The sequence below is a fragment of the Pogoniulus pusillus genome, chromosome 7, assembly GCF_015220805.1.
Source record: "Pogoniulus pusillus isolate bPogPus1 chromosome 7, bPogPus1.pri, whole genome shotgun sequence".
Classification (NCBI taxonomy): Eukaryota; Metazoa; Chordata; class Aves; order Piciformes; family Lybiidae; genus Pogoniulus; species Pogoniulus pusillus.
Genome location: NC_087270.1, coordinates 38,597,984 through 38,614,934, shown reverse-complemented (window position 1 = coordinate 38,614,934; position 16,951 = coordinate 38,597,984). Strand labels below are relative to the sequence as shown.

The 16,951-nt window shown below is 48.6% G+C and overlaps 1 protein-coding gene across 2 annotated transcripts in view; it reads left to right on the top strand.

The window, feature by feature from the left end:
- ELP3 (elongator acetyltransferase complex subunit 3) overlaps positions 1–16,951 on the top strand; it is a 153,791-nt gene that overhangs the window by 94,051 nt on the left and 42,789 nt on the right. For both annotated transcript variants that reach the window (XM_064146646.1, XM_064146647.1), the window contains exons 11-12: positions 7,551–7,641; positions 13,165–13,230. In XM_064146646.1, coding sequence (XP_064002716.1) covers positions 7,551–7,641; positions 13,165–13,230 — 157 coding nt within the window. The remainder of the gene's footprint in view (positions 1–7,550; positions 7,642–13,164; positions 13,231–16,951) is intronic.

The window sequence follows — 16,951 nt, the reverse complement described above, 5'->3', positions numbered from 1 at the left end:
CACAGGCTGTAGCCCACATAGTACTTTAATGATAGTTGTCTTCTGGCTGTGGGTTGTTTCTTTATTGCAGGAGATGTGTCCTTTCTTTAGCTATAGAGACCTCCTTTCTTTCCCTGTGTGTTTCATGAACATGCTATGGGTCACAGGGTCACAGGATGTTGGGGGTTGGAAGGGACCTCTTGAGATCATAGAATCGTAGAATGGTTTAGGTTGGAAAGGACCTCAAGGAGCATCCAGTTCCAACCCTCTGCCATAGGCAGGGACACCTCCCACTGGAACAGGTTGCTCAAGGCCTCATCCAACCTGGCCTTGAACATCTCCAAGGGGGAGCATCCACAGTCTCCCTGGGCAACCTGTGCCAGTGTCTCACCACCCTCACTGGAAAGAACCCTTTCCTAAGATCTAGTTTGAATCTCTCCTCTTCCAGTTTAAACCCATTCTCCCTTGTCCTGTCATTACAAGACCTTGTCACTAGTCCCTCCCCAGCCTTCCTGTAGGTCCCCTTCAGATACTGGAAGGCCACTATAAGGTCTTCTGGAAGCCTGCTCTTCTCCAGGCTGCAGAGTCCCAACTCTTGTAGCCTGTCCTCATAGCAGAGCTGCTGCAGCCCTCTGAGCATCCTCGTGGCCCTCCTCTGGACTCTCTCCAACAGTTCCATGTCCTGTTTGTGCTGGGGGCTCCAGAACTGCACCCAGAACTCCAGGTGGAGTCTGAGGAGAGCAGAGCCAAGGGGCAGAATCCCCTCCCTTGCCCTGCTGCCTGCACTGCTCTTGCTGCAGCCCAGCACAGGGTTGCTGTCTGGGCTGCACTCACACTGCAGGCTCCTGTTGAGCTTTTCATCAGCTCAGACCCCCAGGGCCTTTTCCTCAGGGCTGCTCTCAGCCATTTGCCACCCAGCTTGGAGTTGTGCTTGGGATCAAATCCAACCCCCATGCCAGAGTAGGACCATAATCTAGCAGAGTTCCCCCTGATGTTGAGGTGAAATGTCTTGTGCTCAACTCGCACCCGTCACTTCCTGTCCTATCCCAGGGAGCAAGTGAGCAGAGTCTGTCCCCAACTCCTGACCAGCCCTCAGGTGTTTATAAACGTTTATTAAATCTCTTCTCCATCTTCTCTTCTCCAGACTAAAAATTCCCAGTTCTCTCCATCTCTCCTCATTAGGCAGTGCTCCAGTCCCCTAATCATCCTTGTAGCCCTCCCCTAGACTCTCTCTAGCAGATGCCTGTCCCTGTTAGGGAATGAAGCTGGAGGTGAGTAGGTTTGGGCTGGATGTGAGGAGGAAGTTGTTGAGCGTGAGACTGGTGATAGTCTGGTATGGGTTGCTCAGGGAGGTGATTGAGGCTCCATCCCTGGAGGTGTTTAAGGCCAGGCTGGATGGGGCTCTGGCCAGCCTGATCTAGGGTAGGGTGTCCCTGCCCATGGCAGGGAGGTTGAAACTAATGATCCTTGTGGTCCCTTCCAACCCTGACTGATTCTATGATTCTCTTAAGCTGTGAAAAAGTTTTGCTTTATGTTCTTGTAGACCCTCCCACACTCCAGCTTGCACCCATTGCCTCTTGTCCTGTCACTGGACATCACTTGAGCAGAGCCTGACTCCATCCTCCTGACACTGTGCTTCACATCATTATAAACATGAATGAGGTCACCCCTCAGTCTCCTCCACATTACAGAGCCCCAACTCCCTCAGCCTTTCCTCATAAGGATCTGTTCCACTCCCTTAATCATCTTTGTGGCTCTGCATTGGCCTCTTTCAAGCAGTTCCCTGAGGAACTGGGGGCCCCAGAACTGAACACAATAATGCACAATGAAGCCTGGCAAAGCACTGTAGAAGTCGTTCTGCTTCAGGGAGCCAGGTTAAGTATGTTTAAAAAACCCACCACCAACAGCAAAAAGATGCTGTTGCTAATAACAGAATCAGGCTGGGCAGTGAGTGGCTGGAGAGCAGCCCTGAGGAGAGGGACTTGGGGGTGCTGCTGGAGGAGAAGCTCAACAGGAGCCAGCAGTGTGCACTTGCAGCCCAGAAAGCCAAGCAGAGCCTGGGCTGCAGCAGCAGAAGTGTGGCCAGCAGGGCCAGGGAGGTGATTCTCCCCCTCTGCTGTGCTCTGCTGAGACACCACCTGGAGTACTGCATCCAGTTCTGGAGTCTCTATTCCAAGAGGGCTGTGGAGATGCTGGAGTGTGTCCAGAGCAGGGCCAGGAGGATGCTGAGAGGGCTGCAGCAGCTCTGCTGTGAGCACAGACTGAAAGAGTTGGGGCTGTGCAGGCTGGAGCAGAGGAGGCTCCCAGGTGACCTTCTTGTGGCCTTCCAGGATCTGAAGGGGGCTTCCAAAACAGCTGGGGAGGGACTTCTGAGGCTGTCAGGGAGTGGCAGGACTGGGGGAAATGGAGCAAAGCTGGAGGTGGGTAGGTTCAGAGTGGACATGAGGAGGAAGTTGTTGAGCATGAGAGTGGTGAGAGGCTGGACTGGGTTGCCCAGGGAGGTGGTTGAGGCCCCATGGCTGGAGGTGTTTGAGGCCAGGCTGTGTGAGGCTGTGTGCAGCCTGCTCTAGGGTAGGGTGTCCCTGGCCATGGCAGGGGGTTGGAACTAGATGATCCTTGTGGTCCCTTCCAACCCTGACTGAATCTTTGTTTCTAATGGTTGGCTGGAGAACAGTGTATCTTCCAGGGTGTTTTGTAGCTGCAGGAGATGCTTTGTACTGTATTTATCCTGAATCTTTACGATTCTCATTCTCACCAAAGTGCTTCGGTGTGTGAGAAGGTATGAAATGATATGAATAGTACCACACACCTTGAACAGTCTTCTTTCATGGATCTTGGTGTTTTATAGAAATGTTATTTCCATTCTACTGGTGGGGAGATGTCAGTGTGAAGAAATAAAGTGCTTTAGTCAACCGAGATTGTAAAAGAAGTCAGAGCCGTGAGCCCACTCAAGGCTTTAGATGTTTCACTGTGCGCTTCATCAGCTGCTTCCCAATTGTTCCAAGTCATGCAAAACGTTTGGAAAACAGAAGATTAAATAGGCCTCGTTGAAGCTTCTGGCAAATTGCACATTAATAAGGCCAGGATTTAATCCCCTGTATCCCTGAATTTGTTCAGCATCTTAACAAGTCCTAAACTCACTGCTACGGTGCTGGCTTGTGGCTGCTCGAAACAGGCAGAGAGCGTGCAGGCTCCTGATGCACACAGGGCACTGATTTAAATACCCTGCTCTCATCTGAAGTGGCAGATGGAAAACCTCTCTTTTTGCTTTCTCTTTCTTCAAAATGTTATTTTTCACATTCATGTTTTAATGTGGTTTGCTCCCTAGGAGGCAGATGAGAGGGGCTCAAGTTACTGTATGTTGTAATCGATCTTTTATTGGCGGTGATTCATTTACTGCTTCATAGCTGACTCTGGGTGTAGCTAAAGACCCTGGGAAGATGTCATGATGCTTTATCTGTGTCCCTGGTGGAAATGACATCCAGCCTGACTTTTTGGAGTTGTTCCATTGTTAGAAGAAAGGCATTTAGTTAGATTATCACTGTAGATCCAACATACACTGATGAAAATGCCATTCTCCCCTAGTGTGTCCTTTAGTCATGATGTGAAGCGCTCATTTCCTCTAATTGAAGCTCTTTAAAGTATGTTATGTTGGCTCTGCAGTGTCTTATTTACTCAAAAGAAAGCCACTGAATAAATGAACTGGTTGGCTAATTGTGTTTTGCCTTGACTTTTTGGCATAAGAGGAGAGGGATTTATTTCATAGACCCTTTTGCTTACAGGAGAACTAAAAACAAGCAAACAAAACCAAGCAAAACTTAACCAACCAACCAGAGAAAAAAACCCCAACACAAACAAACATCCAAACAAACAGAAAACCCAGGGAAAGTGAAATGAAATTTAAAAAAAAAAACAAAAAAAACAGAGCTTTTGATTATGCTGGAGAAAGTTGTGCCAAAATCTGAAGCTTGATGCTCAAATGAGATGAGAGTCTTGGAGTCTTGAAGCTCTCATTTTCGTTCTTAACAGTAAAGAAAATCACAGCATCTCAGCATGGCAGAGGGTTGGATGGGACCTCTGGAGATCTTATAGTTCAACAGTCCTGCTAAAGCAGGATCATGCAGAACAGGGTGCCCAGAATCATGCCCAGGTGGGTTTGGAATCCCTCCAGAGAATAAGACTTCACAACCTCTCTGGGTAGCCTTGTCCAGTGCTCCAGCACCCTCACAGGAAAGAAGATTTACCTTATGCATGGGTGAAACTTTCTGTCTTCTAATTTGTGTCCTGTTGCTGGATACCACTGGGAAGAATCTTGACTCCTACCCTTTAGATATTCATGGAATCGTAGAATCAGTCAGGGTTGGAAGGAACCACAAGGACCATCTATTCCCAACCCCCTTGCTATGGGCATGGACACCCTACCCTAGAGCAGGCTGCCCACAGCCTCATCCAGCCTGGCCTTAAACACCTCCAGGGATGGGGCCTCAACCACTTCCTTGGGCAACCCATTCCAGCCTCTCACCACTTTCATGATGAACAATTTCCTCCTCACCTCCACTCTGAACCTCTCCACCTCCAGCTTTGCTCGTTTTCCCCTAGTCCTGTCACTACCTCATAGCCTAAAAACTCCTTCCCTAGCTTTTTTGTAGGCCCCTTCAGATACTTCAGATATTGATAAGCACTGAAAAAGTCTCTTCTCAGTCTGCTCTTTTCCAGGCTAAAGAGCCCCAGATGTATCAGGCTCCCTTCCTCAGAGGGACATTCCAGTTGTGTCGTGTTTGTAGCCCTCCTTTTCTTGCCCATCTTGCTGGTGTCTCAGACTTCCACAAGGCTGAAGCAGCACAAGGATCAGATATTTAGGACCCTTGAAGTCCTTTATCTTTTGTACAGCTCTGGCCCAAAATAGTAATTGTTAATGGAGGCCATGGTGTGAATGCAAGTCCTCAAGGAACTGAATAGATCAATTAATACATTTTACAGAGGTCATCAGACAGCTGCTGGATGGTGATGACTTTCAATCACTACTGAACCAACATGGAAGAAGATAATTACATTACCAATTCCCTAAACTATCCCATTCTCTGTGTGGTTCTTTGTGATATTCTTTCTGTTGCTCTCTTGAATGCTTCCACAGATAAAAGAAAGGAGGAAGGAACTCACCAGGGAGTGTTTGAGCCCTGTTTAGAGACAGGCAATGTACAATTTACTGAGTATCCTTCATGCTTATAGAATCACAGAATCATAACATTGTTTAAGTTGGAAGAGACCTTCAGGATCACTGAGCCCTACTGTTAAGTCAGCAGTGCCAGGACTTGACCATGTCCTTTAGCACCACTTCTGCATGTTTTTAAATCACTCCAGGGATGGTGAACCCACTATTTCCCTGGGCAGCCTGGTTCAAGGCTAAGCCTGGTCCTAATGTCCAACCTAAACCTCCTCTGGCACAGCTTGAAGCTGTTTCCTATTGTCCTGTCAGTTGTTATTTGGGAGAGGAGACCCATTCCCACCTCAGTCCAACATCCTTTCAGGTAGTTGTAGAGAATGAGAAGGGCTCCCCTGAGCTTCCTTTTCTGTAAGCTTAACAGCTCAATGTGGAAGAGCAGAGAGGGTTTGGGTTACAGCATAGTGCACTTGAGTGCTGTGTTACCAGGTGTGCCAGGCTGACCAGGGGAAGGGAGAAGCATCTGAATTCACCATATTTGGGCTCCCCACTTTAAGAGGAATAGGGATCTACTGGAAAGGGTCCAGAGCAGGGCTACAAGGATGATTAGAGGACTGGAAGGCATGGCTGACGAGGAGAGGCTGAGGGACCTGGGGCTATTTAGTCTGGAGCAGAGAAGACTGAGAGGGGATTTAATCAATGTTCTTAAACATCTGAGGGCTGGGGATCAGGAGTGGGGGGACAGGCTCTGCTCACTGCTCCCTGGGATAGGACAAGGAGCAATGGGTGTAAGCTGCAGCACAGGAGGTTCTGCCTCAACACAAGGGGGAACTTCTTTACTGTAAGGGTCCCAGAGCACTGGCACAGGCTGCCCAGGGAGGTTGTGGAGTCTCCTTCTCTGGAGCCTTTCAAGGCCTCTCTGGGTGTGTTCCTGTGTGACCTGAGCTAGATTGTGTGGTCCTGCCCTGGCAGGGGGGTTGGACTTGATGATCTGTTTGGGTCCCTTCCAACCCCTAACATCCTGTGATACAGCACAGCATTAGGAAAGGTGAGTGTGGATTGGGATGTGCCAATAATCTGCACATTTCTTTTTCAGCTGGATGCATAAATCTTTCTTTCACAAAAGGATCCTGCTTTTGTAAGCTCTAGTGGCACAAACTGCCCTGGAAGACAGAGGAGAGGCTAAACCTGGTCATGCTTTCAAATTTCATTGTAGTTCCTTCCTAGGAGAGCTGCAGAAAGGAGTTCTGTCATTTATAGACTTGTGATTTACGTTTCCACAGGATGTCCCTGTCCTTTCTGGCTGGGTTTTGCTGCAAATCATTTGCTAAATAGAACTTCTTTACAGGGCTACAAAGATGCTGAGGGAACAGGAACATATCTGTAATGAGTAAAGGCTGAGAGATCTGGGGATGTTTAGCCTGGAGAAGTGCAGACTGAACAGGCATCTTCTCAATGTTCATCAGTATCTCAAGGGTAGGGGTGAAGAGAGTGGAGACAGACTCTTTAGTGGTGCCCAAGGATAGGGTAAGGGGCAGTGGGCACAAACTAGAACATGAGAAGTTTCACCTAAGCATGAGGAAAAACCTCTTTCCTGTAAGGGTGCTGGAACACTGGACCAGGCTGCCTGGGCTGCTCTCATGCCCAGAGAAGGGCACCAAGGCTGCTGAGAGGGATGGAGCACAACCCTATGAGGAGAGGCTGAGGGAGCTGGGGTTGTTCAGCCTGGAGAAGAGGAGGCTTAGGGGAGACCTTATTGCTGTGAACAGCTACCTGAAAGGAGGTTGTAGCCAGGTGGGGGTTGGTCTTTTCTCTCAGCCAACCAGTGACAGGACAAGAGGACACAGCCTCAAGCTGCACCAGGTGGGAAGAGAACTCCAAGCTCAGCCAGTCCAACCTAGCACCCAGCCCTGGCCAGTCAACTAGACCATGGCACTAAGTGCCTCAGCCAGGCTTTGCTTCCACACCTCCAGGGATGGTGTCTCCACCAACTCTCTGGGCAGCCCATTCCAATGCCAGTCACTCTCTCTGCCAACAACTTCCTCCTAACATCCAGCCTAGACCTCCCCTGCCACAACTTGACACTCTGTCCCCTTCCTCTCTTGCTGCTTGCCTGGCAGAAGTGACCAGCTGAGTAAATCTGTAACCTGTTTGTTAAGGTTGCCAAAACCTGCTTTTGTCTTCAGTCTTTGTACTAAAATCCATCACTTTTCCCCTTCATATTTCTCCTGCTTTGAGTTGTGTTTTGCCTGTGTTACTTCTTCAACCAAAGACTTGAAACAAAGGTAATTCAGGTACATTCTGTGATCTGCTCTTTGGGATCTTGGCTTAGAGCTCTGTAATGGTGCTTGGTGATGTATTGTCTGCTGAGGCAGTTATTTGAGGTTTTTGTTTTTCCTCTTGTATGCAGAGACATCCCTATGCCACTTGTCAGCTCTGGAGTGGAGCATGGGAACCTGAGAGAGCTTGCCTTGGCCAGGATGAAGGATCTTGGGACACAGGTAAAGAGATTTGTCAGTTGGTATCGAGGGAAAGCTGCTTGACAACCTTACACAAAGTGGCAGAGAGGAAAGAGAAGACAAAATAAGAGCCAAGTTTACTGCAGAAGTAAAATCATCTGTGAGGATCTGTCAGAAAAGCATCAATGAGTAAAAAGCTCCTTGATATGAATCTCACAGTATCACAGTATCATCAGAGTTGGAAGAGACCTCACAGATCATCAAGTCCAACCCTTTACCACAGAGCTCAAGGCCAGACCATGGCACCAAGTGCCACGTCCATTCCTGCCTTGAACAGCCCCAGGGACGGCGACTCCACCACCTCCCCGGGCAGCTCTCTCAGCACCCTGGGATGGATCCCATCTGGTCCCATGGACTTGTGGGTGTCCAGATGACTCAGCAGGTCCTGAACTAATTCACAGAATCATAGAATCAGTTATGGTTGGAAGGGACCACAAGGATCATCCAGTTCCAACCCCCCTGCCATGACCAGGGACACCCTACCCTAGAGCAGCCTGACCAGAGCCTCATCCAGCCTGGCCTTAAACACCTTCAGCCATGGGGCCTCAACCATCTCCCTGGGCAACCCAGTCCAGCCTCTCACTACTCATACAGTCTGATGTCTGAAAAGCTGTTTTGGTTGAGTTTTTGTTTAGCACTTCCCCCCCTTGGTTACTAGTTTCTGATATTCCATTTTTTCAGCAGAATGGAACTTGTAAATGAGAGAAAAAGCAGGAAGGTTTATTTTTAGGTTATGCTATCAGAAGTTCTCCTTCCTTTGTTTTTTCTCCACGCATGCACTTACTTGACTGAACAATTGGAAGAAAAGCTCTTAGTCTGAGGCCAGAGAAATCTTGCAAAGAGATTTCAGCACGAACAAATGAGAGTTGATATTCTAAGGTCAAATAAAAATATGAGCGGGGGTGGAGAGAAGCAGGGAGGAGGGAAGGGAGAAGTGCATTTGCTTGAAGTCAGGAGGAGGTATGGACCCAGCCTTGCTTTTTCAGCAGGCTGCATTCACAGCGCCCCTGGTGGTCTGCTCTGACACTGCTCACCTTCTGAATCTCCTTCCCAAACCCAGGTGTCAGCCAGTTTGCAAATCCTCCAGCCCAAGATCTTCCCTTCTCAGGATCTCTCACTTCCTAGGCAAAACATCATACAAACCTCAGGCTCCTTGAGACTATTCCAAAGGCTTTTAATGGCTTTGGTGTCTTGCTGTTCAGGCAGGGCAGATCCTCACCACAACAGTTTCATGTGGCTGTGTGCTGTGATTTTGCAACTCTGTCTCTCTAGCTCACCTTTTCTTAAAGGATTTTTAGGGCACCCAGCAGTAGGAAAAGTCTTAGAGTACTGCATGTATGCCTGTAGGTGCACATCAGCTTTGTGGTTGTGGTATGTAACACAAAGAGAATTACAGGCCATCTTGAGTGCCATCACAGAGCACCTACGGGATGGCCAAGGGATCAGGCCCAGCCAGCATGGGTTTGGGAAGGGCAGGTCCTGCCTGACCAACCTGATTGCCTTTTATGATCAGGTTACTCACCTGGTGAATGTGGGGCAGGCTGTGGATGGAGTCTACCTGGACTGCAGCAAGGCCTTTGACATTGTCTGCCACAACAAGCTCCTGGCACAGCTGGCAGCTCCTGGCTTGGACAGATTCACTCTGACATGGGTCAAAAACTGGCTGGAGGGCTGGGCCCAGAGAGTGGTGGTGAATGGTGCCACATCCAGTTGGCATCTGTCACTAGTGGTGTGCCGCAGGGATCAGTGCTGGGCCCAGTCCTGTTCAACATCTTTATGGATGATGTGGACCAGGGGATTGAGTCCAGCATCAGTAAGTTTGCAGATGACATCAAGCTAGGAGCAGCTGTGGAGCTGTTGGAGGGTAGGAGAGCCCTGCAGAGGGACCTGGACAGGCTGGATAGGTGGGCAGAGGCCAATGGGATGAGATTGAACAAGGCCAAGTGCAGGGTTCTACACTTTGGCCACAACATCCCCAAGCAGCACTACAGGCTGGGGACTGAGTGGCTGAGAGCAGCCAGGAGGAAAGGGACCTGGGGGTGCTGGGAGAGAGGAGCTGAAGATGAGGCAGCAGTGTGCCCAGGTGGCCAAGAGAGCCAATGGCATCCTGGGCTGGCTCATGAGCAGTGTGGCCAGCAGGACAAGGGAGGTTATTCTGCCCCTGGACTCAGCACTGGTCAGGCCACACCTTGAGTGCTGTGTCCAGTTCTGGGCTCCCCAATTCAAGAGAGATGTTGAGGTACTGGGAGGTGTCCAGAGAAGAGAAATGAAGCTGGTGAGGGGCCTGGAGCAGAGCCCTGTGAGGAGAGGCTGAGGGAGCTGGGGGTGTGCAGCCTGCAGAAGAGGAGGCTCAGGGCAGAGCTCATTGCTGTCTACAACTGCCTAAAGGGAGGCTGTAGCCAGGTGGGGTTGGGCTCTTCTGCCAGGCAAGCAGCAAGAGAAGAAGGGGACAGAGTGTCAAGTTGTGGCAGGAGAGGTCTAGGCTGGATGTTGTTAGGAAGTTGTTGTCGGAGAGAGTGATTGGCATTGGAATGGGCTGCCCAGGGAGGTGGTGGAGTCTCCGTCCCTGGAGGTGTTGAAGCCAAGCCTGGCTGAGGCACTTAGTGCCATGGTCTGGTTGACTGCATAGAGCTGGGTGCTAGGTTGGAGTGGCTGAGCTTGGAGGTCTCTTCCAACCTGCTTGATTCTGTGACTCTATGTAATAGTGGTAGAGGTTGTGAACAACCTCTGGAGGTCATTGAGTCCAGCTCCTCTGCCAAAGCAGGATTGCCTGGGGCTGGCTATAGAGACATGCATCCAGGCAGGCTTTAGAAGTCTCTAGGGAAGGAGAGTCAGCAGCCTTTCTGGCCAGCCTGGTCCAGTGCTCTGGCACCCTCACCATAAAGGATTTTATTCCTGTGTTTAGGTGGAACTTCCTAGGTTTCAGTTTGTGTCTGCTGCCCCTCATCCTGTCACAGGGCACCACTGAAAGGAGACTGGCCCCTCCTTGGCACCCACCCTTCAGATACTAGTAAACATTCATAACCTCCCCTCTCAGTCTGCTCTTCTCCACACCAAGCAGGCTCAGCTCTCTCAGCCTTTCCTCACAAGGCAGATGTCCCAGTCCCTTAATCACCCTCCTAGCCCTTCAGTGGACTCTTTCTAGTATTTTCCTGTCCCTCCTGAACTGGGAGGCTCACAACTGGACACAGTATTCCAGAGTACTCTCTGTAGGGTACCTTCAGCTCCTTTGCCATCATACTTGCACCTTGCTGTTTTATCACAAAATATCAGATAAGAAGCTCCACATTGTCCTCTTTCCACCTGGGCTTTCCATACCATTTAATCATTCCTAAGCTGATGCACTGGACTTCCTCCCTAAATCATTCCTTCCAGCCTCTCTCCAGTAGCAAGCCAGGATTTGGCAGACAGCTTTCTCAGCCACAGAAGCTTCCATCCCTCCTGCTGACTTTTCACTTCAAAACCAGGCAGGGGAGACAACCTCTGTGGTGCAGCTAAGCCTTTTCATTTGAGCTCTTCAGGGCTGCTAGTGAATTCTTCCTTAGGTTTGATACTAAAAGCACATCATTTGATCAGAACCTGAAGAGGACCAGCTGGAGGAGCAGGGACAGCTGATCCATGGCAGTCAGGGCTGAGCTGAGCCATTAAAAGACTTGTCAGGCTGGCAATCATGGCTTTGAGAAGAACCAAGTCTGTACATATCTCTGCTGTGCAGATGATTACAGATTTTAATTTAGTGAGGCAGAAACACTGCAGCTGGTGGAATGAGGAACCAAACTCTGCTGCAGTGTAGCTTGAAATCACAAATCCCAGCCTGGTGGGCTTTGGAAGGGACATCTGGAGATCATCTAGTCCAGCCTGCCTGCTAAAGTAGAGTCACTCAGAGCAGGTTGCCCAGGATTGCATCCAAGCAGGGTTGGAATCTTTCCAGAGGAGACTCCACAACTTCTCTGGGCAGCCTGCTCCAAGGCTCCAGCACCCTCACAGGAAAGATTTTTTTGCTTATGTTCAGATGGAACCTCCAGGGTTCAAATTTGTGCTCACTGTCCCTTGTCCCATTGTTGTACACCACTGATAAGAATCTTACTCCATCTTTTTGACCTGTATACTGAGCAGAAGATCCCTTCTCAGTCTGCTCTTCTCCAGGCTACACAGCCCCAGGTCGCTCTGTGTCCTCATCAGAGCGATGCTCCAGTCCCCTCAGCATCTTCATAGCCTCTCCTGAACTCTCTCCAGTAGTTTCCTGTCTCTTTTGAACTGAGGAGCTGAGAGCTGGACCCAGGACTGCAGACATGGCCTCACTGGGGCATTGTAGAGGGGTAGGAGAACCTCCTTCAACCTTCTCATCACTATCTTCTTTGTGCACCCTGGAATTGACCTTTTCAGCCATGAAGACACTTTTCTGGCTCTTGTTGCCCACCATGACTCCAAGGTCCTTCTTTGTGGAGCTGCTTTCCAGCAGGTCAACCCCTAACCTGTCCTGGTGTAGGATTATTCCTCCCCGGGTGCAGGACTCTCCACTGGCCCTTGTTGAACTCGTCGAAGGTACACACCTTGAGTACTGTGTCCAGTTCAGGGCCCCTCAATTCAAGAAAGATGTTGAGGTGCTGGAACAGGTCCAGAGAAGGGCAACAAAGCTGGTGAGGGGCCTGGAGCACAAATCCTATGAGGAGAGGCTGAGGGAGCTGGGCCTGTTTAGCCTGGAGAAGAGGAGGCTCAGGGGTGATCTTATTACTGTCTACAACTACCTGAAGGGGCATTGTAGCCAGGTGGGGGGTGGCCTCTTCTGCCAGGCAACCAGCAACAGAACAAGGGGACACAGTCTCAAGTTGTGCCAGGGTAGGTCTAGGCTGGATGTTAGGAAGAAGTTCTTCACAGAGAGAGTGATTGGCATTGGAATGGGCTGCCCAGGGAGGTGGTGGAGGCACCGTCCTTGGGGGTCTTCAAGCAAAGCCTGGATGAGGCACTTAGTGCCGTGGTCTGGTTGATTGGTTAGGGCTGGGTGCTAGGTTGGACTGGATGATCTTGGAGGTCTCTTCCAACCTGGTTGTTTCTATGGTTGGTTCTATGGTTGAATCTAAGGGCTCTGTGGTGCCTTGCTACACGTTTTGCCAATGTTGGACTTCCCTGGCCTAGGATCAGAATGGATTCTTCCAAAGCCTTTCTTTCTCTCTGTTATATTTTCACATGTGTTGACTTTGCCTGCAAAGCCTGCTGTGTGTGAATCAAAGGGTAGCTTTTTTCCTGAGCCATAATGGTCGCTTAGTGAATTGATTTTTGCCAGCATGCCTTTCCATTTAGCACTAAGACCTCTTTCTGAGGTGTATTAGGGATGGATGGGTGAGCATTTTTATTTGGATGTCTACCCATTTGAAGTTCATCTGTGTAACTTAATGCTATTTCAATTCAGTTTTGAACCCAAGAGGTGGCTGGAAATCTGGAGGGTTCAGGACTTCATCTTTTTCTCCTATGTATTTCTTTATTCTTCCTGGTTTTTTTCCCTAGTGTCGTGATGTAAGGACCAGAGAGGTTGGGATTCAAGAAATCCACCACAAAGTGAGACCCTATCAGGTAGGAATTGTCTTATTTTTTTCTTCTGGGAGGTTGTTCAGTACCTTCATCAATGACATTGATGGAAGGACAGAGTATCTGCTCAGCAGGTTTGCTGATGACACCAAACTGGGAGGCTTGGCTGATCCAGCTGAAGGCTGTGCAGCCATCCAGAGAGACCTGGACAGGCTGAGAGCTGGGCACAGAGGAACCAGATGAGGTTCAACAAGGACAAGTGCAGAGTCCTGCACCTGTGGAGGAAGAATAAACTGCAGCAGTACAGGCTGGGAGGTGACTGCTGGAGAGCAGCCCTGTGGAGAGGGACCTGGGAGTGCTGGGGGAGAACATCCATGGCACAGCAATGTGCCCTTGTGGGCAAGAAGGCCAATGGGGTCCTGGGGTGTATTAAGCAGAGTGTGTCCAGCAGATCAAGGGAGGTTCTCCTTTCCCTCTACTCTGCCCTGCTGAGACCTCATCTTGAATACTGCATTCAGTTTTGGAGTTGGAAAGGTTACCCACAGCAGGTTGCCCAGGATTGCAATGTGCAGGTGGGTTTGGAATCGCTCCACAGGAGACTGCACAACATTTCTGGGCCCCCTGCTCCAGGGCTGCAGCACCCTCACAGGAAACAATCATAGAATCATAGAATCAACCACATTGCAAGAGACCTCCAAGATCACCCAGTCCAGCCTAGCACTCAGCCCTGGCCAATCAACCAGACCATGGCACTAAGTGCCTCAGCCAGGCTTTGCTTCAACACCTCCAGGGATGGCAACTCCACCACCTCCCTGGGCAGCCTATTCCAATGCCAGTCACTCTCTCTGGAAGAACTTCCTCAGCCCCACTAAGGCAGAAGGAGGACACACACATTCCTCTCTCCTGTTCTGTGTTAGAGGCACACACCCACTTTCTAAACATGACCACCAAACTGGGGCTGGGCTGTCTGTGTGTCAGTACAGAGAGAGGTTCCAACAAAAGTCCTCTCCTTTGTGCTTTGGAAGCTCCAGCAATTATTTAAGCTTCGAGGAGGCTCCAGTTTTGGTGCCAGAAGTCAAGCAGAGTGAATATCCTCTGAATTTAGCATCTGAAAGACGTCCTCACTTCGCAAATCAGAGTTACTCAGAGCCATGTTCTGCTTCTGCCTTGCCCTTGTGTGCATTCAGATGTAGCACAGCTCTTCCCACCCTGCAGAACAGAAACCCAGCGTGAGAGTGTGGAATGTGTGCAAATGTGTGACCATCCCAAGTAATTGTTTTGTTCTTGGCCAGCTTTCTGTGTGACCTGGGGTGTGTGGTCTTGTTCCTACAGAGGCCCTGGAGCCTTTGTGCTCTGCTCCCCTTCCCTAATCTGTGGTCATCTCACGAAATACCTTCTAAAGCTGCCTGTTGTCAGCAGCCCTAATGTGATTTAAATTGTAAATTTCTGGAGTAGTTAGCAAATAGCTTATCACAGGGTTTTCAAAGCAGTGTTCTGTTGAAAATTCCCTTTGTTCAACTCGTCTGCCTGAGTGGCAGGAGGATGTCATTATGTAGTCGCAGCAAAATTTATCCTGACAGCAAGCAAGAGGAATATTCTGAAGATGGTCTAATTCTTCACAGGCTTTAGGCTAATGAGAAGGTAGGATGTTTTTCCTTGGCTTCACGAGTAAACAACACATCCTTTTGATAAGAGAGGCTATCATGCCAGACCTGAAATAAATGGATGGCTGTAATTAGTCACATTTCATGCAACTTCTGTCTCTTTGTGACCAGTAGCTGTGTGTATTTTTGCAATAGTGATAGTGGCTGCTTTTAGAAGTATTTACTTTTTACATGCACCAATTGGAAGTAGATTATTTGCTCATATCTGGTTATTTACAGAGCTGTCTCCAAGCTGCCTTCTTGTTTAGTGGCGTTTCTCCATAGCAGCAGAAGATATCTGCTGGCTCAGAGTGGTTAAGGCTGCAGAGAGCTACATAAGAGCCTTTAAAATGCTCCAGCAAATTGTTGCTGTTGGATTGACAGTTTGTGAAAGGCGAGGGGCAGTGACAGCTCTGCTAGAGATAGGAGCCCACAGTGGTGTTAAGGCAGAAAGGGCTGAGACATTGAAGCTGCTCTCTCTGCAAAGCAAGAGGGTTTGTATCGAGGTAGCAATCTCAGTGTAGAGCTGTAGTGGGAATAAGGCAGATTTTTATGCTGGGAGTAGCTGTTAAAGAGAGTCATCTGCAACTGTGTTATGCCTTTGTCACATTAAGTTACTTCAGTGTAGAACTGTAGTAGGAATAAGGCAGGTTTTTATGCTGGGAGTAGCTGTTAAAGAGAGTCGTCTGCAGCTGTGTTGTGCCTTTGTCACACTGAGTTACCTCAGTATAGAGCTGTAGTAGGAATAAGGCAGATTTTTATGCTGGGAGCAGCTGTTAAGAGAGTCATCTGCAGCTGTGTTATGCCTTCATCATAGTAAGTTACCTCAGTACAGAGCTAACAATCTCAATATAGAGCTGTAGTGGGAATAAGGCAGATTTTTATGCTGGGAGCAGCTGTTAAGAGAGTCATCTGCAACTGTGTTATGCCTTCATCATAGTAAGTTACCTCAATACAGAGCTAACAATCTCAATATAGAGCTGTAGTAGGAATAAGGCAGATTTTTATGCTGGGAGTAGCTGTTAAAGAGAGTCATCTGCAGCTGTGTTATGCCTTTGTCACATTAAGTTACTTCAGTATAGAGCTGTAGTAGGAATAAGGCAGATTTTTATGCTGGGAATAGCTGTTACAGAGAGTCTTCTGCAACTGTGTTATGCCTTCTTCATGGTAAGTTACCTCAATATAGAGGTAACAATCTCAGTATAGAGCTGTAGTAGGAATAAGGCAGATTTTTATGCTGGGAATAGCTATTACAGAGAGTCTTCTGCAACTGTGTTATGCCTTCATCATAGTAAGTTACCTCAATATAGAGCTAACAATCTCAATATAGAGCTGTAGTAGGAATAAGGCAGATTTTTATGTTGGGAGTAGCTGTTAAAGAGAGTCATCTGCAGCTGTGTTATGCCTTTGTCACATTAAGTTACTTCAGTATAGAGCTGTAGTAGGAATAAGGCAGATTTTTATGCTGGGAATAGCTGTTACAGAGAGTCTTCTGCAACTGTGTTATGCCTTCATCATAGTAAGTTACCTCAGTATAGAGGTAACAATCTCAGTATAGAGCTGTAGTAGGAATAAGGCAGATTTTTATGCTGGGAGCAGCTGTTAAGAGAGTCATCTGCAGCTGTGTTATGCCTTCATCATAGTAAGTTACCTCAGTACAGAGCTAACAATCTCAATATAGAGCTGTAGTAGGAATAAGGCAGATTTTTATGCTGGGAGTAGCTGTTAAAGAGAGTCATCTGCAACTGTGTTATGCCTTTGTCATAGTGAGTTACCTCAATATAGAGGTAACAATCTCAATACAGAGCTGTGGGCAGCCTGATCTAAGATAGGGTGTCCCTGCCCATGGCAGGGGGGTTGGAACTAGATGATCCTTGTGGTCCCTTCCAACCCTGACTGATTCTATGATTCTGTAGTAAGAATAAGGCAGATTTTTATGCTGTGAGAAGCTGTTAAAAAGAGTCATCTGCAACTGTGTTATGCCTCTATCACAGTAAGTTACCTCAATATAGAGCTGTAGTAGGAATAAGGCAGATTTTTATGCTGGGAGTAGCTGTTAAGAGAGTCATCTGCAACTGTGTTATGCCTTTGTCCCAGTAAGTTTAAGACATACTGTGCAGGAC